Source organism: Gopherus evgoodei, chromosome 1 (genome assembly GCF_007399415.2).
Source record: "Gopherus evgoodei ecotype Sinaloan lineage chromosome 1, rGopEvg1_v1.p, whole genome shotgun sequence".
Lineage (NCBI taxonomy): Eukaryota > Metazoa > Chordata > Testudines > Testudinidae > Gopherus > Gopherus evgoodei.
In genome coordinates this window covers 191,003,798-191,030,672 of record NC_044322.1, presented here as the reverse complement: position 1 = coordinate 191,030,672, position 26,875 = coordinate 191,003,798, and the positions used below count along the sequence as shown (strand labels likewise).

Sequence of the window (26,875 nt, the reverse complement as noted above, 5' to 3'; positions counted from 1 at the left end):
GGATAGGTGCATATAAGCATCACCTCTGATTTGGTCATATTTACATGAAAGAGTTACATGATAATGCTTTAGGCTTCTATGGACTAGTCTACACTAGAAGCGATACATTGGTGCAGATGAAGACGCTCTATGCCGATGGAAAAGAGCTCTCCTGTTGGCATAATAAATCTACCTCCGCGAGAGACGGTAGCTATGTCCTGCCAACATAGTGCTGTTCACACCAGCGCTTATAAGTTACAATAACCTGTCACTTGGGAAATGGCTTATTCACGCCCCTGAGCAACATACATTATACTGAAGTAAGTGGTAGTGCAGACTGGCCTAAGACTTCTTTAAGGTATTAAATGGAGACTTATGTTTCAGTCTGCTAAGGCAAAGACCAAAATTTTGTGGTTTTTTCCCCCCAAGTACTGGAATGTCCTGAATACTTGAAAGCCTCTGATAGCTACAACACTTTGAGACATGCAGCCTAGCAAACGTATTTAAATTTGAGATCTAATAATCCTAAAACTCTCTTATCCATGGAAATCCTCCCAAATCCCACTCCATTGACAAGCTCATGAACATTCTCATCTCACCCTTTTCCCAAAGTAATATACTCCAGATTCCGCTTCCAAGCTGCAGATACCCTCTGAACCTCATCTCTTCTCAAGACCAGGTACCATAATATGCACACATTTGAATGTACAGTCTGAATACATGTAATTTGCAGATATTGGGGCACTTGGCCCTGGGATAGAAGTAAAGAGGAGTTGGACATGGTGGATTTGTTATTATGACCATGAGGGGAAGGGTTTAGCCACTGGTATAGTACTGACATAATTTTGTAAATCAAGGATCATATGTGGCAATATATGAAAATTACAAGAAGTTGAATTCAGTACTCACTCAGACAAACTCTCACTGATTACAAAAGGAGTTTTGTCTGAATAAGAAGTACTGAAGAGGATTCACAGTCAGCTTCCAAGTCTTCCAGTGTGGTTTTTAACTGGAAAATCATGATTTTCCCTTCACACACAAACACTTGCCACTTATCCACCAATCATTCAAAAGGCATTCTAAAATCCTGAAACCAGAGAGAAAAAATATAAATTTTATTATTTAACCTTGTCACCATTCAACTATGTAGGAAAGCTCTGCTCCTTATACATATACACAAGAACAAATTGAAGTGAATGGGGCATTAAATTTAATCATCATCAAAAGCCTGGAGGTAATCCTAAACCACACTGGACTGTACAGCCATACAGTGGGAAAAGGTAAGCATTATAGTTTGGCTTTTATTTGCATATGAAATATTTAATCGTATCAACTTCAGTGCAGTTACCATATACTAGATTTACACTGGTGTAACTAAGAGTAGAATTTGGCCTTACAATCCTCACTGATGCAGTCAGATACAGACAAGGGAGAAGTCTGTAAAATGAAGTGTAATATTCACTTAATATCAGATATGCTGTCTAGTGGGAAAGCTGGCTCTTATACAGCACTGTCTGTGCTCACAGCACTATTGCAATCTTCATCAAATACTCAACAGAACACCCGATAGGGATAAAAAAAATTATGGAAGGGGAACTTACTTGCTGGAGGATTCTCTGCAGCTTGAGGTCTTCAAACCGCAATTTGGGGACTTCAATAACTCAGACATAGGTTAGGGGTTTGTCATAGAAGTGGATGGGTGAGATTCTGTGGCCTGCATTGTGCAGGAGGTCAGACTAGATGATCATAATGGTCCCTTCTGACCTTAAAGTCTATGAGTCTATAAGAGGCTAAGTTCTTGGCCCAAGGTCACAAAGGACATCCATATCAGAGATGGGATTAGAATTTGGGAGACTCTTGTGTTCAAAGCAGCAGACCACACCATATGCTGCCCTTGCTGAGGAAATTAACTTAAGATCTTCGTCCCTAACTACTAAGATTCTAATGCTACACATAATACTCCACTGAGTGAGGGAGTGATCCTGTGGAAAAATAGTATGTAGTCATGTAACTAAAGACTGTAACATAATGCATACACATAAGGTGGTTGAATTAAAACTGCACAGGCAACCTTAAACCTGCTATTTCCTAACTTTTCAATGTAAACTTAATGTTGTTCTTTTAACAGTTTGTGTAATTTTCTAGTTTGTTTTTTTTTAAAGGAACTGAAATAATAGTTATTCCATCATGTGGCATCATATTGACACCCACATAGGTCATCAGCAGGGTGGAAACCTTTATGTTCATCACAGTGGCAGAGGTTTGTTCAACTGATAGCAGTAGTAGGTTGTCATCCTCTATGTGAACCAGCAGAGGAATGGTGAGACTCAGGAATTTTGGGTTCCACTCCAGGCTCAGGAGGGAAGTGTGCTGTAGCGGATATAGACTCTTCTTCACATTCCCACCCAGCTTGACCTTCTGTCTCCTCCTACCCAACATGTCCTGGGTACCAAGTTATATCTCTTCTCCACCCTGGCTCCTCATCCCAGTCCCATTCTCCTCACCTAGCCAGTCTCAGTCTCCATTCCTCAGGCTTCTCATCCCAGTCTCTTTGTTCAATCACTCCCAGTCCTATCCCTCTAACCCCCAAGCTCCTTCTCGCCACTCTCCTTGCTCTACTAGTCCCAGTTCCTTCCTCCTGGCTTCTCATCCAGTCTGTTTCACTACCACCATCTTGGTCTCCAGTTGCCCCCACATACCCAGTCCCAGTCTCCATCTCTGGGCTTCTGGGCTCCTTGTCAAATCTCAGTGTCTCCCCATGTCATAAACAGACAGTTAAGGGTTAATGCCTCTTTTACCTGTAAAGGGTTAAGAAGTTCACCTAGCCTAGCTGACACCTGACCAGAGGAACCAATGGGGGAACAAGATGTTTCAAACGGAAGGAGGGAAGTTTTCCTTTGTTTAGAGTCTCAGTTTCAGCCGGAGTGAAAAAGATCAAGGAACCAGCCTCTTATCAGAGCAGCAAGTTTTAGAAAGGGATAAACAGGTTTATGTTTATTTTCTATGTAACTTGTCTTGGTACCATTAAGGGAATTATCAAAATTGGGTATTTGGGTATTTTTTTGTGTAAGTTTTTGCCCAGGGGAACATCCTCTGTGTTTGGAATCTGTTGTCTGTGAGAGTAGCTGGTATGCTAATCTCTCCCAGAGGGTTATCTGTTACCTCTCTTTTCTTTAATTAAAAGCCTTTTTCTTAATACCTGATTGATTTTTTCCTTGTTTTTAGATCCAAGCAGGTGGATCCGGATCACCAGGAGCTGGTGGGAGAAGGAGGGGGAATAGTTAATTTCTCCTTGTTTTAAGATCCAAGGGGTTTGGATCTGTGATCACCAGGGAATTGGTGAAGTCCCTCAAGACTACCCACGGAAAAAGGTAGTGCTTGGGGGTGGTGGCAGCGATACCAGATCTAAGCTGGTAATTAAGCTTAGAAGTGTCCATGCAGGTCCCCACATCTGTACCCTAAAGTTCAGAGTGAGGAAGGAACCTTGACACCCTATCTCAGCTCGTCACAGTCTTTGTCGAGTCAGTCCCAACTGATCCCTGTGCCTAGTTAGATCTGTCTCCCTTCCTCCCGTCATTTCCTGTCCCCCACTCCATTGGTTCTCAATCCCAGACTTCCTCTCCACTCTCTTCAGTCTCCAGTCCCAGTATCATCCTACAGAGTCTTTGTCTCAGCTTACTCCTCCCTTAAGACTCCACAGGTCTAGCTTTTTTTCCTTCTGTATTTAAATCAGGCTGGTCTGTCCTCCATTTCGTCTGAACCCAGCAGAGAGAGTCACTGAGCACAGAACAGACAGGCTTCCTGCTCTCAGTTTAGGTGCCCAGATGCAGCACAGTTTATAGCAGCCCAGAGCCGTAATTTCAGGCAAAGTCCTGCCCGGCCCCAAGCTGGTATATACCCCGTGCGTATGGAATCTCTGGGGTATTTAGCTGCTAAAATCTAAGAAGTCTCATCTGAGCATGTGAGAACTATGATTTTTCAAAGGTTTATAACTTGACCAAATTTGGGAAGATTTTCATGGGTAGAGCAAAATGCACAACCCTGACACAAAGGCTACCACCTGCCAAATTTCAAGTCCCTGATCCAAAACTTTTCAAACAAAATGCCAGATTGTTTTGTTTTTTAAAATGGGCAAAATGTATTTTTCCCTGGCCTCATTCTCAAATGAATGTTTTAATTTCTGCCAAAACGATTCAAACAAACAAATAAAAAAGCCTGAAACAGATACAGCATAGAAAATTTCAGCTCAAATTGCTAAAGTTTGACAAAGTTATAAGCAATTAAAAGAGTGCTTATACCAGTTATGTCTGTAATATCAAAATTGTGGCATGAGACAAGAACTTGGTTGGAGTTATATCCTGCTAAAAACTGAGTTTAAGCATACGCTCAAGTTTCATTGGGGAAACTTAATGCTTTGCTGAACTAAAGCTTAAGAATCCTAACTGGGGTTGCACATTAGCTAAGATACTTAGAATTGCTGAAAAAATAATGAAGATTGCTGGAAACTGGCTATACTGGTGGTATATGACAGAGCACCATCCTTGTTTATTTATACTTAACCTGTTATAAGACTTTTAGCTTTCCTCACTAGATGGCTGCAAAGCCAAAAAAACCCCCACATAAAAACACTGACAAATCCTGCTGAGATTTTCGTAGAATGTCTACAGTTTTGGGGGCATTACACAGGTATCTAGTGAGCCTACCAAGGAATAGTGCAGACTCCACAACATCCTCTGGAAGAAAAGCAGCATTTAATGAAGTTATTGCTCACTCATCATTCTGACTTGGAGGTAAGACAATACACTGCAACTGCTACAGTAAAAGAGGAGATGAGGGAAAGATTAAAAAAAGAGTAATGTACCAGATAGAAAGATAAAGGAGCAAGAAAACTCCCAGGGCCTTTTTCCAGCCTCAGAAACGTGACTTGCTTTATTGTCTAAAGCTTTACAAATGTTAAGAGAATTCGTTCCTGGTGAAAGGTGCCCAACTTACAACCCTGGAGGATGAAGTCACACAGATTTATGTACTGTGACAAAGCTCCTCCTCTACCTTGGTGGGTCCTGCGCTTATTGGCAGATTTGCTCACCTCAGTGATCTTCCCTACAGTCTGGGTCAACTCCTCCTGTGTCTGACCAGGAGTTGGGAGGTTTGGCGGGGAACCCGGGCCTACTCTCTATTCCGGGTTCCAGCCCAGGGCCCTGTAGATTGCAGCTGTCTATAGTGCCTCCTGTAACAGCTGCATGACAGCTACAACTCCTTGGGCTACTTCCCCATGGCCTCCTCCAAACACCTTCTTTATCCTCACGATAGGATCTTCCTCCTGGTGTCTGATAACGCTTGTACTCCTTAGTCCTCCAGCAGCACACCCTCTCACTCTCAGCTCCTTGCCTTCTTGCTCCCAGCTCCTCACACGCACTCTCTCTCCTCTGGCTCTCTCTCGCCTGACTGGAGTGAGCTCCTTTTTAAACCCACGCGCCCTGATTAGCCTGCCTTGATTGGCTGCAGGTGTTCTAATCAGCCTGTCTGCCTTAATTGGTTCTAGCAGGTTCCTGATTACTCTAGTTCTGCCCCTGCTCTGATCACTCAGGGAACAAAAAACTACTCATCCAGTGACCAGTATATTTGCCCTCTACCAGACTCCTGTATCCCACTGGCCTGGGTCTGTCACAGTATAAGACGGTTACTCACCTTTGTAACTGTTGTTCTTCGAGATGTGTTGCTCACATCCATTCCAGTTAGGTGTGCGCGCCGCGCGTGCACGTTCGTCGGAAAACTTTTTACCCTAGCAACTCCAGTGGGCTGGCAGGTCGCCCCCTGGAGTGGCGCCGCCATGGCGCCCAATATATATCCCTGCCGGCCCGCCCGCTCCTCAGTTCCTTCTTGCCGGCTACTCCGACAGTGGGGAAGGAGGGCGGGTGTGGAATGGATGTGAGCAACACATCTCGAAGAACAACAGTTACAAAGGTGAGTAACCGTCTTTTCTTCTTCGAGTGATTGCTCACATCCATTCCAGTTAGGTGACTCCCAAGCCATACCTAGGCGGTGGGGTCGGAGTGAGAAGTCGCGGCACGGAGCACTGCAGTTCCGAAGGCCGCATCCTCCCTTGACTGCTGGACCAGGGCGTAGTGGGAAGCAAAGGTGTGGACCGATGACCAGGTCGCTGCCCGACAGATTTCCTGGATGGGCACGCAGGCGAGGAAAGCCAGCGACGACGCCTGCGCCCTGGTAGAATGCGCAGTCACACGGCCCGCAGGGACATGGGCCAAGTCATAACAGGTCCTGATACAGGACGTAACCCAAGAGGATACCCTCTGGGAGGAGATAGGAAGCCCTTTCATACGATCTGCTACCGCCACGAAAAGCTGGGGGGATTTTCAGAAGGGCTTAGTCCTCTCTATGTAGAACGCGAGAGCCCTACGGACATCCAGCGAGTGGAGCTGCTGCTCCCTGCCTGAGGAGTGAGGTTTTGGGAAAAAAACCGGAAGGAAAATCTCTTGGTTGACGTGGAAGGCTGAGACCACCTTGGGCAGAAAAGCAGGGTGTGGTCTCAGCTGCACCTTGTCCTTGTGGAAGACCGTATATGGGGGGTCTACCACAAGAGCTCGGAGCTCCGACACCCGTCTAGCTGAGGTGATAGCCACTAGAAAGGCAGTTTTCCAAGAGAGGTAGAGCAGGGAGCAAGTAGCTAACGGCTCAAAGGGGGGCCCCATGAGCCGGGACAACACCAGGTTAAGATCCCAGGTTGGAGCAGGGGGACGGACGTTAGGGAATAAACGTTCCAGCCCTTTAAGGAATCTCGACACCGTCGGGTGAGAAAAACGGAGCGACCGTCCGCACCCGGGTGAAAGGTGGAGATAGCTGCTAGGTGGACTCGCAACGACGATAAGGCCAGACCTTGCCCTTTGAGGGACCAAACGTAGTCTAAGATTTCGGTTATCGAAACTTCCATAGGGCGGAGATTTCTCTCTACGCACCAACAGGAGAAGCGCTTCCATTTCGCCGAATATGTGGCTCTTGTGGACGGTTTCCTGCTGCTCAAGAGCACCTCTCTCACAGGCGTGGAGCAGCGCAGCTCGGAACCAGTCAGCCACGCAGGAGCCACGCCGCTAGGTGCAGCGACTGCAGGTCTGGGTGACAGAGGGTCCCGTGGTCCTGGGTAATCAGGTCCGGATGAAGGGGCAGGGGAACTGGGTCGGCTATGGCCAAGTCCAGCAGCATGGTGTACCAGTGCTGCCTGGGCCATGCCGGGGCCACCATGATCACAAGAGCCCTGTCTCTGCGCACCTTCAGGAGGACCTTGTGGACCAGAGGGAACGGGGGAAACGCATAGTACAGGTGGGTCGACCACTGGATGAGGAAGGCATCCGCTATTGACCCCGGCTCCCTGCCCTGAAAGGAGCAGAACGCTTGGCACTTCCTGTTCCCCTTGGACGCGAAGAGGTCCACCCAGGGATAACCCCACCTCCGGAAAATGGAGAGAGCGACGTCCGGGCGAAGGGACCACTCGTGTGACAGGAAGGATCTGCTCAATCGATCCGCCAGTGTGTTCCGTACTCCAGGGAGGAAGGAAGCCCTGAGGTGAATGGAGTGGGCTACGCAAAAGTCCCAGAGTCGTATCGCCTCGTGGCACAGGGAGGAGGACCTGGTGCCGCCCTGCTTGTTGATATAGTACATGGTCGTCGTGTTGTCTGTGAACACGGCGACACAACGACCCTGAAGCTGATGACAGAACGCTTGACAAGCAAGGCGGACCGCTCAACTCCCGCATGTTGATGTGTAGCCCCACCTCCTCCTGGGACCACAGGCCCTGTGTCCGCAGGGCCCCTAGGTGGGCCCCCCAGCCTAGATCTGAGGCATCCGTTGTCAGGGATACTGAGGGCTGAGAGGGGTGGAAGGGAAGACCCGCACATAATACGGACTGGTCTAACCACCAGCCGAGAGAATCTAAGACCTTCTGGGGGATTGTGACTAACATGTCTAACGGTTGCCTTGCCGGCCTGTAATGACTGATAAGCCACAGCTGGAGAGGCCTCATGTGGAGCCGAGCGTAGTCGGTCACAAAGGTGCACGCCGCCATGTGGCCTAACAGGGTTAGACATGTCCTCACTGACGTCAATGGGGCTGACCGCAAACGTTGAACGATCGCCGCCATGGTCTGGAACCGTTGCAGAGGCAGCGAGGCCCTGCCCACAGTGGCGTCCAGGACGGCCCCGATAAATTCCACCTTCTGCGTGGGCCTCAGGGTGGACTTGTCTGTGTTTATCAAGAGGCCCAGACTTGCAAACATGCCAGTGATCAGGCGGACATGGCTGTTGACTTGCTGTTCCGACGTGCCCCGAATCAACCAGTCGTCCAGATAAGGGAACACGTGGACACGGTTGCGCCGAAGATGCGCCATGACAACTGCCATGCATTTTGTAAACACCCTCGGGGCCGTGGACAGGCCGAATGGGAGGACTGCAAATTGATAATGAAGAGCCCCCACAACGAAGCGGAGAAAGCGTCTGTGGCGCGGCCAAATGGCAATGTGGAAATACGCGTCCTGCATGTCGAGGGCGGCGTACCAGTCTCCCGGATCCAGGGATGGAATAATGGTCCCCAGGGATACCATGCGGAACTTCAACTTCACGAGGTATTTGTTGAGTTCTCGCAGGTCGAGGATAGGCCTGAGGCCCCCCTTGGCCTTGGGGATCAGAAAGTAGCGGGAATAAAACCCCTTGCCTTTCTCGTTTTCCGGAACCGCCTCTATAGCTCCTTTGCTGAGGAGCGTCTGCACCTCCTGCCGAAGGAATTGCTCGTGAGAGGGGTCCCTGAAGAGGGACGAGGAAGGAGGGCGGGAAGGAGGAAATGAAACAAACTGCAGGCGGTATCCCGTCTGCACCATGCTTAAGACCCAGCGGTCCGATGTTATTTGGGACCACGCCGGGAGGAAAAACGAAAGGCGGTTGGAAAACGGGGGGGAAGGATCCATAGGGGAAACTGTTACCGCGCCCTCGGGCGCACCTTCAAAATGAAGGCTTAGGACCAGGCGGGGGTTTTGAGGAGCCTTGGTTCTGCCCCCCTTGGTTCCCCGACTGCCTGCGCCTTCCGTTCCTGCCGCGGCGCCTGTAAAGGTCCTGCCGCTGGCGGAACTGGGAAAACGGCCTACGTTGTTGCTGTTGTTGCGACCTAAAGGGTCTACGCTGCGTCACGGGGGTGTGCATCCCGAGGGACCGCATAATGACCCGGTTGTCTTTTAGACTCTTGAGTCTGGGGTCTGTCTTATCAGAAAACAGGCCCTGGCCTTAGAAAGGAAGGTCCTGTATAGTATGCTGGAGCTCCGGCGGAAGGCCGGAAGGCGACGCATCGTAACTCCTGATGCGAGGGTACGGGCAGCCGAGTCCGCAGCGTCCAAGGAGGCTTGTAAGGCTGTGCGTGCGACCTTCTTGCCTTCGTCCAAGATGGCCGTAAATTCTTGGCGAGCATCCTGTGGCAGCAGCTCCTTAAATTTGTCCACTGCCACCCAGGAATTAAAGGCATATCTGCTCAGCAGGGCCTGCTGGTTGGAGACCCTGAGCTGCAGCGCCCCAGCCAAATACACCTTACGGCCAAGGAGGTCCATCCGCCTGGCTTCTCTGGATTTGGGGGCTGGAGCCTCCTGGCCGTGACGCTCCCTATCGTTCACTGATTGCACCACCAGTGAACCCGGAGTCGGGTGTACATGGAGATATTCGTATCCCCTAGAAGGGGCCATGTACTTCCTCTCGACTCCTTTCGCTGTCGGAGGGATGGAGGCCGGGGACTGCCAGATGGTATTGGCGTTGGCCTGGATGGTCCGTATGAAGGGCAGGGCGACCCTGGTGGGAGCATCAGAAGAGAGGATGGTTACAATTGGATCCTCTATCTCCGAGACCTCCTCTGCCTGCAGACTCAGATTTTGAGCCAATCGCCTGAGGAGGTCTTGGTGCGCCCTGAGATCCAGCGGGGGGGGGGCTGTTGGAGGAGGTACCCGCCACCGCCTCATCCGGGGAGGAGGATGATGAGACCCCAGGCACGAGAGTGTCTAACTGAGGGTCTTCCTCAGCCCTCGCCTCTGCCTCCGGAGCCGCAGCGGAGTCCTGCTGCTTGGACCCTTCCTCCCCTTCCGGGGAGGGAGGGGGGCGAGACAACGAGGCTTCAGGGGCCCTACGCTCCGCAGTCGCCGGTCTAGCAGGGAGCTGCTGGGGGCCCTGGGCCTGATGGTATGCCCAGGGTGTCCAGAATCCCCACTGTTGTGGGCCTTGGTCCTGCAGCGGCGGATCACCGAACAGCGCCGCCTGCCGGTCGGTGCCCAGCGCATACCCGCTGTCCGTCTGGGAGGATACGGACGGCTGTCTCGAGGGCCATGGTGGGGCCGACCCTGGATGGTAAGGGTCTGCGCGGGCCGGCACGGAGGATCGTCTCGGTGCCGGGGACCGGTGCCGGGAGTCATATCGGTGCCGGGATCGGGATCGGGACCGGGATCTGTCACGGTGCCGGGATCCTGATCGGTACCGGGCGCCGCTTCGGTGCCGGGACCTGCCACCAGCTCGGTGCCGGGAGGTCGACCGGGACCTGCCACCAGCTCGGTGCCGGGAGGTCGACCGAGACCGGGACCTGCCACCAGCTCGGTGCCGGGAGGTCGACCGGTGCGGCGAGTAGCGTCGGGACCTGCTCCTGGAATCGCGGTGCCGGTGTCGACGACTGGAGCCTGACCGCGACCGTCTCGATGCCGACTGGTGCCGCGAGTGCGACCGGTACCGCTGAGGGGAGCGGTGCCGGGACTGCGAGCGGCGTCGGGATCTGGAGCGCCCAAGACGTCGGGACCTGGATCGTGAACGACTGTCTCTGGGCGGTGCCGACATCATGGGCTTGCCTCTGGACACGACCCGCACTGGAGGTACCGGGGGTGGCAGCCGAGTGGGCTCAGTCAGGGCAATAAGGTCCCGAGCCGAGGCGAAGGTCTCCGGTGTGGACGGGACCACTATCTCAACCCCAGATCTCATGGGGGAGCTCGGCGGCACCGGACTCAACGGACCCGCCGGGCCCGGAGTCAACGGTGCTGACGGTGCCGGCGGCGCCACGGCCGATGTCGAGGCCGGGCGCTCTAGCCGGGACTGCCTGGCCGGAGTATCAGACTTCGACGGCCTTGGCTCTGATTCCAGTGCCGGAGAGGGTCGGTGCCGAGGAGTCTTCTCGGTGCCGGAGCGATCCGGTGCCGGTGCCGATACCACGGCCTGCGAAGCCGTCGGGTCAAGTGCCACCTCCATTAGGAGAGTTCGGAGCCTTTGATCCCTCTCCTTCTTTGTCCTCGGCTTAAAAGCCTTACAGATGCGGCACTTGTCGGATCTGTGCGATTCCCCGAGGCACTTCAGGCACGCTTCGTGGGGATCGCTGGTAGGCATGGGCTTCTTGCAGGCCGCACACTGCTTGAAGCCCGGCGAAACAGGCATGAGCCTGGCGCCGGGTGCCGGGAAGGGCTAAGCCCCCGGCGAAGAACTACTTAACAACTATTTAACTTAACTATCTACTTAACAAACTAATTAACAACTATAATGGAACTAGAGATGAACGATAGATAAACGATAGATAACTAGGAGAGCTAGGGACGTGGAGGACAGCTATGCCGCGCTCCACAGTTCCAACGACCGACACGGCGGTAAGAAGGAACTGAGGAGCGGGCGGGCCGGCAGGGATATATATTGGGCGCCATGGCGGCGCCACTCCAGGGGGCGACCTGCCGGCCCACTGGAGTTGCTAGGGTAAAAAGTTTTCCGACGAACGTGCACGCGCGGCGCGCACACCTAACTGGAATGGATGTGAGCAATCACTCGAAGAAGAACTATGATATTTACATAACAGTAGTTACCTGGTACTGCATGAACACCTGGGTTTTGAAATAAGAAAAAAGTTTAGGGTTTTTTTATTCTATTTTTTAAAACCATGTGTTAATTAATCAACTGTGGTAAAACAACAGGGTAGGCAGGGCAGTTGTAGTTCTCATACGTGTTAATGGGTCAAGGTAAAAATCGAGTATGTGGTGAAATCACATTTTTTCCCTAGTGTGGACATACCCCAGGAGGGAAAAGCTTTTCCACAATGCCTCATCAATGTATCTCAACCCAAACCCTGAGGGGCAAAAGAGTAGTTCAGGCTCCATGGTCCATTCAATCTAACATTCCAATAAGAGTGCCAAACAATGTCAATTACAGTGGTGGGCTTTGATACACTGCTCAGTGTTCTGGGCTATGATGTCATCTAGGGACATAGCCATCCAGCCCCTTGGAAAATTCCTATTTTGCAAAACCTATGAATCCCAGGGAAAAAAGGATGAGTCATTCACTGCTTCCCACCCTCCACGACCTAAATATATATCAAAGAGCCAATATGAAACAGAAAACAATTAAGGAAGACATTAAAGTTGATGCCAAGTTAATTTCTTTAGCAAGCAGTACAGTTAAGTTTCAACGATTTGCATTTCCAGTGTACATGATTAACAGAAACATAACCTCTATCCCATATAAATACAGTGTTAAGTATGTCTCAAATGAGAGATGTACCATATCTAAGGTGCAACTGAAAGTGACAATAAAAAATTGAAAAACATATTGCCTTGAGTCTAATAGCTGAAAGTTTGCTTAATAAATTATGAAAGTATTTGAACAGTCCAGGCATTGATGTTAACAGCATAGTTTGGTGAATGGGAGGGTTATTATGCCAATTATGGATTAAGATGTCAAGTATATGATATATAGGAAACTCTCTGAGTAACAATGGTCAAAAAAGGTTGTTTTTTTTTTAAATGAGTACTTAGATTCTACAGGAAAAAAAACTGTACAGAACCCATCAAACCCCTTTTTTTTGCAACCACAATTGTCTAGTAACTCTCATAATCATTAGTAGTCCTGTTCATACTGGTATTCAGAAGTTAACAAGAGAAAAAGGGTACGAAAGTTCTCTTCTCATGAGAAAGGAAAATTCAAAATTATTTGATCAATCACCAATAGAGAAAAGGCACCATGTATTAAACACACGCTACAGCAAAATGCAGCACTGCCTACCAATAGCGAGTTCTTTTGCAAACCAAGGATGCTTACAGTGTAGATAAAAGACAAACTGTAGACCACTGTATCTGTGACAGATGGGCAATTTCCTGCAATAACCTTGAAAGACCTTACTGTATTAAGTTTATGTATCATTGTGATCCAGGATTGTAAGCAGCCTTTCTAGGGTTGAGATATGACTTATACAAGACCTGGGAGCTCAAAAGACTGTACTGAAAATGTGCCAAACAATTATGGAGTTTTAGGACAAAAAGTGGTAAGTGGATTTCTTGGAGAATCCCTAGGGAGAAGTTAATGCAAACTCCCCACCTCCAGTTATGCAAAATCCCAGCCTTTTGAAGCTATGCCCTGAGAACAGGGTCTCTGTCTGCAGATTTCTATGTTTCTATGACTACCTGTTACAGAAGGACAACATCAAAGGCCAAGGCAATATAAAGAAAAGGCTAATCTGCCCCACCTTCATTCTGGTTTGGGACTTAACGTGGATGAACTTGTAACCATGATGAAGACCCAGCTGTGGGTTTTGAAGAACTAAAACCTACCAGAGCCGTAGGCTGGAGTTGGGGGTGACCTCCGATAACTTTTTTAGCATGTGTGTATGTTTTTATTGTTTTAAGTTAAAGCATTACAGAGAAAACATATTAAGAATAAATGTGCTTGCTTAGAAGCAGCTATGTGGTAATTATAACTTGGGGCAATACACTGGTCATAACCCTTGCAGAGAAGGCACAACACAAGCACTGGCCTTTTAGGAAGTCTCGCTGGCTGGGAGATCAGTGTAAATCAGGAAGCTGCAGAACCTTAAAAACCCCCAGTCAGAAGGAAGTGAGATGTGGGTCTCTGGCCAGGAAAAGTGATATCTGGGAGCCACAAGCCCAAAGTGGTTGCTGTTTGTGGACCATGGAAGGGGAATACGGGTGTTGTTGCCCTGAAATTGTGACAGTATCCTAAAATGCGTTGAGAACAACACTGATTAACTGCAAACATTTATCACTGGGGACCTCAGATAAAAAGCTGTTATTAGTCCTTTAGCAAGAAATATACAAACATAACGAGTATGAGGTTTGTATGAGTTTCTTTTGAAAATATATATATGCTAACTAGATGCAGCCTTCAAAGTTCCTGGTAAGTTGTTTATGAGGCGCTCTGGGCCACAAGCTTTGAGATCCTTCTGTAAGGGGCTGGAGAATCAGTTCCTAGTTTTCTCTCAGAAAATACTGATGCCAAATAATAGAAAAGGAAAGAATTCTACTAACCTATGTCCTGGTCCTCCTCGATACCTTGCACCAGGTATCAGGACAGGGTCATCATCACTATCATCAGTTTCTTGGAAAGTAGTGCTTCTGGTGGATGATTCTTCATGACTTGCAAGCCCTGAAGAGTCTGGCTGTGGTTGAAGTTCATGGTTTGTATTAACTGGGTTGGCAGTAGACTCTGTACTTTGACTTGAACCCTCTTGTTCTTTGCTTTTTTCACTTGAAGGTCCTTCCTCTGGGTTCCTACAGATACTGTCAAGATTGGGATCACTTTCTCCTTCTGTGCTGGTTCCAGGATGCTCAGAAATATTCGCTAAAAGAAAAAGACAGTCAAAATTAGCCACTGATAGTTAGTCTACTCAGGACGTTGTTATAAACGTTATAAAAAAATTTTGTGTTTGGCTTGGCTTTACCCTTTTTCAGCCAGACAATCATATGAAGACACAGCAGACAAACCTGTTTCTGCTCTCTCTCCAGCTTCATCTATAGTTTTCAACTCTTCAGCACTTGTAACTTCCTCGGGCAATTCTTTATGGACTCCTGGAATTAAACACCAGATCATATAATCATTTCAGTAACATAAGTATACACCATAAGTCCTGAAGAACATTGAAACTGCTTCACTGTATCAAGCCATTGGTTCGTGTAGTCTGGAATGCTACTTCAGGTGCCTGTTTCTAATGCTTCAGAGGAAGACAAAAAGACCCCACAAATCCATTTACCAATTGTTCAGTTTGGTATATCAGAGAATAAAAGTGAGGTGGGAGATTCTTTCTTGGTCCATGCTACAATTCAATACTTAATCATATAAGTATTTTAGTAGCTAATTTACTTTTAATGTTGTGAAACAGAAGATGGTATAACTCAGTTGTGATTACCTAGAGTTACAAAGGTTGATTAACTTATTAAAAGGTAATCATCATATCTCTAGGCATTTCTTTGGAAATCCTCACTATATATTCACTGATACAGACATTTGCTCCAGCTATCTCCTGCAGCAATGAACAGGTTGACTGAATTCAGCACAATATATTTTTCTCCAATTTGCACCTTAACATTGTATGCCCCCTGTATAAGCTGCCAGCTTCAACTGTCCATTTACTAAATGGATTAACATCAGTGAAAATGTGGTTTTTTTAATAAATGTAAATGTTAATGTTGTTTAAAAGGTAACAGCCCTGAATACCAAAGTCCCCTAATTATCTAGAGTACAAACACAGAATAGACACGGTGGTACAAGCCTTCTCTACCCCACCAATGCTCTTTAATTCTGGCCTGCAAGAAACTTCTCCTCAAGGTGACAGTAGAAACTATTCACTGTTCTCCCATAACACAAAGAAATAAAGGACCAGAAGTTCAGAATTAAGGAATATACATAGCTACATGCTTCTTCAGTTGACAACTGGAATTAGTTTTGTAAAATAAACAATTTGTTGCCTTCCTGAGGTGTTATCCATTTTGACTTTTTGGAAATAAATGACAAAAATAATGTTCTATTAAGGTTACATTCTGCCCTCATTTCTGTATGTGTGCGACTCCCACTGAGTTCAATCGTAGCCATGAGTAGAACTGGGATCTTACCATTACAGGAATAACTACGTATCTTACTTGTTTCTTCATTTTCTGGTGTTGTCTGTTCTGAGCTGCGTGTTCTTAGAGCTTCTTCCTGGCCTTCAGGTTTGCAGTGACTTCCACTCCCTCTAGAACTTGAAGTTGTGCTGCTCCTAACAACAAAGCACATGTAAAATGGTTCAATAATAAGGCAAAGACACAAGAAGATTCCATTTTAAATCAAAGGGACAATCACAAAGTACAACATCCCTACAACATATTACTGTAAGTAATTACAAAACCAATAATACAGGTAAAGTCAGATGTTTGGAGCCAAATTTTCAGAAGTAGCTTCTAAAGTGTGGCCCTCATTTTATAAAGGTGGAATTCTTAAAGGCTTGATTAAGCAAAATATATGACTACATATAATCTTACTTTTTGGTTGTTGTGTCCATTGCCTTGAATTACCTTTTACAAATCTTTTTCATCACTAGAACATCATGTAATAAACTACAACAAAGTTATTAAAGTAGTAAAACACCAAATCTGTACTAAATGAGATTTTGAGAAATTCCATGCAGATGTGTGTCATAACTTCACAAGAATTTATTTGGTCCATGGATTTGCACCACGGATTTGATAAATTAAGCATATAGCATATCAAGACAGGAACTAAAGCCTTGACATGCAGCTGTAGTAAGAAAAGGAAGAGACATGAATTAAGGTGTGTACAGGAATAATTATCACATATTGTCTATGTTACCTTAAACCTCTCTTTTTATGTTGTAATAACCCCTACATGTTCTAACCTAGACAGTAAACTTTCCAGAGCAAGGACCAGGCTTTTGCTGTGTTCTGTAAAATGCATATATAACTTCTGGTCATGACACAAATAATAAACTATTACACGGACTAAAGTGGTCACCTTTAAAATATCAGAATTTAACATAAGTTACTATTAAATGGTATTTGAGGTCTGTTGGCAAATGTTTTTTCTTTTTAAATGGGGAAAATGGCTCCTTCTCAATTAACATACAGAACATCCTCCATGTCTTGAAAAATCTTTAAAATCGTTTTACAGACGCGCCCCGGCTTACACAATTGTTCCGTTCCGGAAAGCTGTGCGTAACTCGAATTTTGCTAAGTCAGAAACGTATACCCGTATGTTATGCAAAAATTTCCACAACTCAAAAATCCTATGTCATAAACAGATAGCTAAGGGTTAATGTCTCTTTCACCTGAAACACCTGACCAGAAAACCAATCAGGAAACCGGATTTTTTCAACTTTGGGTGGAGGGAAGTGTGTGTCTGAGTCTTTTGTCTGTCTGCCTGTTTCCTCTGAGCTTTGGAGAAGTAGTTCTATTTTCTAGTCTTCTGTTTCTAAGTGTAAGGACAAAGAGATCAGATAGTAAGTTCTATGGTTTCTTTTCTTTGGTATTTGCATGAATATAAGTGCTGGAGTGCTTTGATTTGTATTCTTTTTGAATAAGGCTGTTTATTCAATATTCTTTTAAGCAATTGACCCTGTGTTGTATCATCTAAATACAGAGAGCACATTTGTATGTATTTTTCTTTCTTTTTATATAAAGCTTTCTTTTAAGACCTGTTGGAGTTTTTCTTTACTTCAGGGAAATTGAGTCTGTACTCACCAGGGAAGTGGTGGGAGGAAGAAATCAGGGGAGTTCTGTGTGTTGGATTGCTAGCCTGATTTTGCATTTCCTCTGGGGGAATAGGAAAGTACTTTTGTTCCAGGATTGGGAACGGAGAGGGGGAATCACTCTGCGTAGTTTCACAGAGCTTGTGTCTGTGTATCTCTCCAGGAGCATCTGGAGGGGGGAAGGGAAAAAGGATTATTTCCCTTTGTTGTGAGACTCAAGGGATTTGGGTCTTGGGGTCCCCAGGGAAGGTTTTTCAGTGGGACCAGAGTGCCCCAAAACACTCTAATTTTTTGGGTGGTGGCAGCAGTACCAGGTCCAAGCTGGTAACTAAGCTTGGAAGTTTTCATGCTAACCCCCATATTTTGGACGCTAAGGTCCAAATCTGGGAATAAGGTTATAATATGGTGTGCAGCGGCGGGATATAGACAGAATCCAGAAGCCAGTAGGAATATTATATTTTTCTTTTCTCTGCTAAGGGCTTTTTAGCAGAGAGAAACAGTTTGGTTTTAAAAGGGAACCAGAGAGAATTTTTTTTTCTGCTCTCTCTAGCAGTTTGTGGTTTGCATGTTAAGCGAGAAGACTGTTGAGGGTCTTTTGTCATGCAATAGCCCTCCCATTAGGAGGCAAGTACCAGCACTTATATGCATGCAAATAAAGTGGTTTTTCTGGTTTCCCTTCATTGAACATTAGCTAGAGAGAGAAAGGGAAAAAAAGCACTGTTGCTAGGCAGACTTCAGGAGGCAACAGAGCCTGCAGTTCAACAGAGAAACACCGGAGGGCACCCCAACACAAGAAAACAGGAACCATGTCTACTAGGACAAAAATGGAGGCCGAAGACCAATTAAAAGAAGCTGAACACAGGCGACAACTGGAAATAAAACAAAAAGAGATGGAGATAAAAGAAAAGGAAGAAAGCATCAAACTGGCAGCCTTCCAAAGAGAACAGGCAGCCCAAGAGGCAGCACACAAAAGAAAACTAGAGGAAGAAGAGGTGGCCCACCGCCGAGAAATGGAAAAACAACAAAAAGAAATGGAAGAGAAGGAAAAACAGAGAAAACATGAATTGGAGATGGCAAAAGCTGGGCTGCATGTGCCAGCCAACCCTAACAACCCGGCGCCAAGTATTGCTCCACAGCACAGGAAATTTCCCACCTACAAGGCAGGTGATGACACCGAGGCCTTCTTGGAAAATTTTGAAAGAGCCTGTCTTGGGTACAGCATCCCCGAAGACCAGTACATGGTAGAATTAAGGCCACAACTCAGTGGACCTTTAGCAGAGGTGGCAGCTGAAATGCCTAAGCTGCAAATGAACGACTATAAACTTTTTCAAACCAAGGCCAGATACAGGATGGGGATAACCCCAGATCATGCCCGTCGGCGCTTCAGAACCCAAAAATGGAAACCAGAGGTGTCATTTCCCAAACACGCCTACTACATTGCAAAAAACTATGAGGCCTGGTTAACAGGAAACAACATTCAAACCTTGGAAGAAGTGAACCTCCTCATACAAATGGAGCAGTTCTTGGATGGTGTTCCTGAAGACATCACACGGTACATACAAGATAGAAATCCCAAAACTATCGCTGAGGCGGGGGAGATTGGAGCCAAATGGATGGAACTGGCAGAAAGCAAAAAAGCTACTGTCAAGGGGAACGATTACCCCAGGGGGCACACAGACCATAAACCCTACAACCGAGGACAGCCAAAGACCCTACATACCACCCAAGTAAAGCCACAGATACCCTACTCTTCAACCTCACCAGTCTCCAGTAACTCACCTCGGCCCAGTGACCCATCAGATGGAAGATGCTTTAAGTGTAATGAACTGGGACATATCAAGGCCAACTGTCCCAAGAACACCATGCGAGTGCAATTCATTACACCACCATCACCCCAAAGATCCCCAGGCCCAGATGCCTCTCAAATACCCTTGGAGCGAAGGGAAAATTTGAGAGTGGGCGGAAAGAAGGTTACTGCGTGGAGAGACACGGGGGCACAAGTGTCAGCTATCCACCAATCCTTCGTTGACCCCAAATTCATCAACCCAAAGGCCAAAGTTACAATTTACCCCTTCATGTCACAAGCTGTAGACTTGCCTACAGCTCAACTGCCTGTCCAGTACAAAGGCTGGTCAGGAATGTGGACTTTTGCAGTCTATGACAATTATCCTATCCCCATGCTACTGGGGGAAGACTTGGCCAACCAGGTGAGGCGGGCCAAGAGAGTGGGAATGGTTACCCGTAGCCAAACCAGGCAAGCTTCCAGACCCATTCCTGTTCCTGAGCCGTCCACAGAGGCCCCGTCTGTGTTACCAGAGACCCAGACAGAGGTAGTGGACCCGGATTCCATGCCTACCACTGAAGCAGCCACAGCATCTCCAGTCCCAGGCCCGGAACTGGAACAGCAACCAGCACCAGCAAGTGCAACCACATCTTCAAACTCAACGCCAGAGGGCGCCAGCGAGCCAGAACTGGCAGAAGCACACGACAGCCATACCCAAAAGGCTCAGCCAGAGCCTGAAATACCCTCAGGTGCACCAGCGGAGAGCGGTTCACCAGCAACGGAAACAACCCCATCACCTACATCGCTTCCAGAGGGACCAAGCCCAAGTCCACAGTCTGAGGAAGAACTGGTGACCCCAGCCTCAAGGGAACAGTTCCAGGCTGAGCAGGAAGTGGATGACAGCCTTCAGAAAGCGTGGGCGGCGGCACGGAGCACCCCACCGCCTCTCAGCTCTTCTAATCGATCCCGGTTTGTTATAGACCAAGGACTTTTATACAAGGAAATTCTTTCTGGTGGACACCGGGAAGAATGGCAGCCGCAAAAACAGTTGGTGGTTCCAACTAAGTACCGGGGGAAGCTCTTAAGCTTAGCCCATGATCATCCCAGTGGCCATGCTGGGGTGAACAGAACCAAGGACCGGTTGGGGAAGTCCTTCCACTGGGAGGGGATGGGCAAGGATGTTGCCAAGTATGTCCGGTCTTGTGAGGTATGCCAAAGAGTGGGTAAGCCTCAAGACCAGGTCAAGGCCCCTCTCCAGCCACTCCCCATACTTGAGGTCCCATTTCAGCGAGTAGCTGTGGATATTCTGGGCCCTTTCCCAAAAAAGACGCCCAGAGGAAAGCAGTACGTACTGACTTTAGTGGACTTTGCTACCCGATGGCCAGAAGCAGTAGCTCTAGGCAACACCAGGGCTAACACTGTGTGCCTGGCCCTAACAGACATCTTTGCCAGGGTAGGTTGGCCCTCTGACATCCTTACAGATTCAGGGTCTAATTTCCTGGCAGGGACCATGGAAAAACTGTGGGAAACTCATGGGGTGAATCACTTGGTTGCCACCCCGTACCACCATCAAACCAATGGCCTGGTGGAAAGGTTCAATGGAACTTTGGGGGCCATGATAAGAAAAATTCATCAACGAATTCTCCAATAATTGGGACCTAGTGTTGCAGCAGTTGCTGTTTGCCTACAGGGCTGTACCACATCCCAGTTTAGGGTTTTCACCATTTGAACTTGTGTATGGTCACGAGGTTAAGGGGCCATTACAGTTGGTGAAGCAGCAATGGGAGGGGTTTACACCTTCTCCAGGAACTAACATTCTGGACTTTGTAAGCAACCTACAAAGCACCCTCCGACACTCTTTAGCCCTTGCTAAAGAGAACCTAAAGGATGCTCAAGAAGAGCAAAAGGCCTGGTATGACAGACATGCCAGAGAACGTTCCTTCAAGGTAGGAGACCAGGTTATGGTCTTGAAGGCGCAACAGGCCCATAAGATGGAAGCATCATGGGAAGGGCCATTCACGGTCCAAGAGCGCCTGGGAGCTGTAAACTACCTCATAGCATTTCCCAATTCCTCACTAAAGCCTAAAGTGTACCATGTTAATTCTCTCAAGCCTTTCTATTCCAGAGACTTACAGGTTTGTCAGTTTACAGTCCAGGGAGATGATGCTGAGTGGCCTGACGGTGTCTACTACGACGGAAAAAAAAAACGGTGGCGTGGAAGAGGTGAACCTCTCAACCACCCTGGAACGTCTGCAGCGGCAACAAATCAAGGAGCTGTGCACTAGCTTCGCCCCATTGTTCTCAGCCACCCCAGGACGGACTGAACAGGCATACCACTCCATTGATACAGGTAATGCTCACCCAATCAGAACCCCACCCTACCGGGTGTCTCCTCATGCCCAAGCTGCTATAGAACGGGAGATCCAGAACATGCTACAGATGGGTATAATCCGCCCATCTACCAGTGCATGGGCATCTCCAGTGGTTCTGGTACCCAAACCAGATGGGGAAATACGCTTCTGCGTGGACTACCGTAAGCTAAATGCTGTAACTCGTCCGGACAACTATCCAATGCCACGTACCGATGAGCTATTGGAAAAGTTGGGACGTGCCCAGTTCATCTCTACCATAGACTTAACCAAGGGGTACTGGCAAGTACCGCTAGATGAACCTGCCAAGGAGAGGTCAGCATTCGTCACCCATACGGGGGTGTATGAATTCAATGTCCTTCCTTTCGGCCTTCGAAATGCACCCGCCACCTTCCAGAGGCTGGTAGACGGTCTACTAGCTGGACTGGGAGAATTTGCAGTTGCCTACCTCGATGATGTGGCCATTTTTTCAGACTCCTGGCCCGAACACCTACTCCACCTGGAAAAGGTCTTTGAGCGCATCAGGCAGGCAGGACTAACTGTTAAGGCCAAAAAGTGTCAAATAGGCCAAAACAGAGTGACTTACCTGGGGCACCAGGTGGGTCGAGGAACCATAAACCCCCTACAGGCCAAGGTGGATGCTATCCAAAAGTGGCCTGTCCCAAGGTCAAAGAAACAGGTCCAATCCTTCTTAGGCTTGGCCGGATACTACAGGCGATTTGTACCACACTACAGCCAAATCGCTGCCCCATTGACCGACCTAACCAAAAAGACCCAGCCAAATGCCGTTAAGTGGACTAATCAGTGTCAAAAAGCCTTTACCCAGCTTAAGGCAACGCTCATGTCTGACCCTGTACTCAGGGCCCCGGATTTTGACAAACCATTCCTAGTAACCACAGATGCATCTGAGCGTGGTATAGGAGCAGTGCTCATGCAGGAAGCAACAGATCACAACTTCCATCCTGTCGTGTTTCTCAGCAAGAAACTGTCTGAGAGGGAAAGTCACTGGTCAGTCAGTGAAAAGGAATGCTATGCCATTGTGTACGCCCTGGAAAAGCTACGCCCATATGTTTGGGGACGGCGGTTCCAACTACAAACTGACCATGCTGCACTAAAGTGGCTTCATACTGCCAAGGGGAACAACAAGAAACTTCTTCGTTGGAGTTTAGCTCTCCAAGATTTGATTTTAAAATTCAACACATCACAGGAGCTTCTAACAAAGTTGCTGATGCACTCTCCCGTGAGAGTTTCCCAGAATCCAGTAGTTAAAAAGTGTTCTTAAAATGTAAAAGTCTGTTAGTTATATACTTAGTAGTATATGTAAAGGTGCATGTGTTGTATTAATCTGTTTATTTTCAAGTTCTAGAAGGAAATTGCCGCCAGTGAGCTTCCCCACTGTCTGCAATTTGGGGGGCGTGTCATAAACAGATAGCTAAGGGTTAATGTCTCTTTCACCTGAAACACCTGACCAGAAAACCAATCAGGAAACCGGATTTTTTCAACTTTGGGTGGAGGGAAGTGTGTGTCTGAGTCTTTTGTCTGTCTGCCTGTTTCCTCTGAGCTTTGGAGAAGTAGTTCTATTTTCTAGTCTTCTGTTTCTAAGTGTAAGGACAAAGAGATCAGATAGTAAGTTCTATGGTTTCTTTTCTTTGGTATTTGCATGAATATAAGTGCTGGAGTGCTTTGATTTGTATTCTTTTTGAATAAGGCTGTTTATTCAATATTCTTTTAAGCAATTGACCCTGTGTTGTATCATCTAAATACAGAGAGCACATTTGTATGTATTTTTCTTTCTTTTTATATAAAGCTTTCTTTTAAGACCTGTTGGAGTTTTTCTTTACTTCAGGGAAATTGAGTCTGTACTCACCAGGGAAGTGGTGGGAGGAAGAAATCAGGGGAGTTCTGTGTGTTGGATTGCTAGCCTGATTTTGCATTTCCTCTGGGGGAATAGGAAAGTACTTTTGTTCCAGGATTGGGAACGGAGAGGGGGAATCACTCTACGTAGTTTCACAGAGCTTGTGTCTGTGTATCTCTCCAGGAGCATCTGGAGGGGGGAAGGGAAAAAGGATTATTTCCCTTTGTTGTGAGACTCAAGGGATTTGGGTCTTGGGGTCCCCAGGGAAGGTTTTTCAGTGGGACCAGAGTGCCCCAAAACACTCTAATTTTTTGGGTGGTGGCAGCAGTACCAGGTCCAAGCTGGTAACTAAGCTTGGAAGTTTTCATGCTAACCCCCATATTTTGGACGCTAAGGTCCAGAATCTGGGAATAAGGTTAAAACATCCTATTTCTGGCTTATGGAACTTTTTCCGTAAGTGCGAATTTGCATAAGTCGGGTCTTGGGCAACCCAGGGACTGTCTGTACCCTTATGAAACAAAGTTCTTTTCCTGCTGAAGTCTCATGTTTTAACTTACTCTGCTCCTCTTCTTGCTCTCAACTTACAACTACAACCATAAAGCAATGAAAAACTTTCTGAGCACCATCTCTGTGAAAGTGGAGGAGAATATTCAATCTTGCACCTTTTCTTTGTTTGTTGCTGGATTGAGAAAACTCACTCTTGCGGATAAGGAAGGAAACGGAGATGGGCAGAATGATTATAAGTGGGGCTTTCAGGTCTATGAGGTGAGGCAGCTAGTGTCTTACACCGTTTGTTGTGCTTTCAACCATTTCTGGGCACATGCAAATCCTTGCTAGCCCTGAGAACATTCTCCTGCCTTGGGAATTTTGCGGATCAGTTCAAATTGCATTAGGAATGAGCCATAGCTACCATGGAAGTGCTTGAATTCTGCTCATCTTATCTGGATGGTAATTGTGGAACTTCTGTTGCTTTGCCCATTGCCTTAAGATCCTAATATACAACCTCTGGAACATGAATTACTTGTCCCAAGAAAGGACTAGAGACGCAAGGACTTTAATACTTACCATCCTGGACAACTTACATATGGTTGAGTGAGTTCAAGGTAAAGACTAGCTTTAGCAAACACCCTCGAACTACTGCAGCTTCTTTTCTGCTGGTCTCCTGTTGAGTTGATCTGAGGTGATTAGGAAATAATGTGGAGCCGCAAATAATCCTGGTTTTCTTGGTACCTCCATTTTCTGTTCTTTGTTGTCCTCCATAGTACGTATTGGCAGAGTAAGGCACAACTATGCATAAATTAGATTGTGGAGAGACCTCACACACTGAAAGCAGCATCTAGCACACAACCATGGCTAAACTAAAGAGCCACTTATGTAACCTGGTGGTGGGAACGGCAGCCAGCCAATAAAGAAAGCAAGACCGAACAAGTGAATCTCTAAGAAACTGGTCAGAAACATGATAAAGTTCAGGCTCATCGCTAGAAAAGAGATAAGACAACAAATAAGAAAAGAGGATAGAAAATAAGGAAAAATGTTCCATCGGAGACCAGGAGATTTCTGCTACTTCTTCCAGCAACCTCTCAGAGACATAAGCTTTCTCTGAACTTCTCTCTATTGGCATGTCTCAGACAGACATTCCCTCACTGGCAGCTCTAATTCTGGGGCCACATGTGGTAGGAAAACCCTAGTAAAGGAGTGATGAGTAGGATTTTTCCCTGACAAACCAAGAGTTTTACTCCTGTACAACCAAAACAGCTACATGAACACAAGATTGAGTCCACTCTGCCTCATCCATCAACAAGTGTCAGCTAAAGCAAACCACTACAGGTGATTATGTAAGAGAAAAAAAACATGTGGATTTGCAGATGTCAAATGGAGTTTGTGATGATGATTGCAAAAAAGAATTTAACCTCTAAACTGAGCGAAACTGATATGAAACCACTGAGGAAAAAACAAATACAAATTCTTTTATGTAATTTTCAGAATCACTTTTCTGTCTAATTGAAGTTTGAAGCTGATTTTTGTGCTTTTGCCAGTTTAAAATCAGACTTTTAATGTTATTAACTGGTACAGCACCCAAAACTGGGGGTAAATTAGTAATGTAATTTTAGCACATTCAATACTACCAGTCAATAAAGGTAACAAAAAAAATTATTAAGAAAACCCCCACAATAATGAGGAGTCCGGTGGCACCTTAAAGACTAACAGATTTATTTGGGCATTCGTCTTTAAGGTGCCACTGGACTCCTCGTTGTTTTTTTTGTGGATACAGACTAACATAGCTACCCCTCTGATACATTAAAAATGTATGAATGTTCTGCACCTCTCACCGAATATGCCTGTCCTAAAACATTCAACAATAACCACTGCAAAAACTGTAAGTATTTGGTTAGTTACAGCCACCAGAAGATAGTCAGTCTTGCAACAATCTGAAGTGTGCGAGATTTGGATTCTGACAGTCTATTTACGATCTTCTATCATACCCATCATAAGAGTGTCTAAGGCCCAGAGACCTATGTGGGTAGATTCAGAGAAGTCAATGAGACTCCATGCAAATACAAAGATCAAGGTTTAAGACCTGGATTTTTAAAGATTATTCAGGCATTGCTGTACTCAGTACTGTAACACCTAACTAATTTAACAGCCTAAATCTCATTTTCAAATGGGATTTAGGCACTTAGGAGTCAAAATCCCATTGAAAGTACTTAAGGAAACAAGTTTCAAACTGTTACAGGATACAATGTGTTTTATTTTTAGAACTGTAGTGTTTATTAAAAGTTAATTTTTTTTTATCATTTTAAGTGTATGAGAGCAGAGAGTCATTGTATTTGGTATGATTACTCTACATATTAAACAATTTCAGAAAATTAAACCTGCCTCTTGGTAGCAGGGACAGAAGAGAATGAGCTATCACTGTTGTTCTTACTCTTGGGAGATGTTCAGCTACTACGGTGATGGATATCGATATAAAACAGGGCAGACCAAGGCTATTTAGATAGATTATCCGGCAGGATCAGTTTTCATTTTAAATGAATACACAAAAAAATTACATTAGTTTTCAAACATTAGCATCTTAACTATTTCAAAAAGCATTAAGAACTAATACACGTAGGACATATAATATCATTTAATATTACATATGTTTAGTAGATTAAAAAAAATATAGTGGAAGAGTATCAGAGGAGTAGCCGTGTTAGTCTGGATCTGTAAAAGTAGCAAAGAGCCCTGTGGCACCTTATAGACTAGCAGACATATTGGAGCATGAGCTTTCGTGGGTGAATACCCACTTCATCAGATGCATCCAACATAGTGGAAGAGAATTTGTCTGCATCCAGAATTAATTCTGGATTGCAACATGGCCAT

General features: G+C 46.5%; 1 protein-coding gene across 15 annotated transcripts in view; it reads right to left on the bottom strand.

Moving 5' to 3' along the window:
- DCAF6 (DDB1 and CUL4 associated factor 6) overlaps nt 1–26,875 on the bottom strand; it is a 175,366-nt gene that overhangs the window by 24,384 nt on the left and 124,107 nt on the right. For 12 of the 15 annotated variants that reach the window (XM_030581129.1, XM_030581156.1, XM_030581148.1 and 9 more), the window contains 3 exons: nt 15,878–16,020; nt 14,753–14,836; nt 14,297–14,609 (listed from right to left, as the gene is read on the bottom strand). In XM_030581129.1, coding sequence (XP_030436989.1) covers nt 14,297–14,609; nt 14,753–14,836; nt 15,878–16,020 — 540 coding nt within the window. The remainder of the gene's footprint in view (nt 1–14,296; nt 14,610–14,752; nt 14,837–15,877; nt 16,021–26,875) is intronic. The other 3 variants (XM_030581138.1, XM_030581177.1, XM_030581206.1) reach the window with 1 other exon arrangement.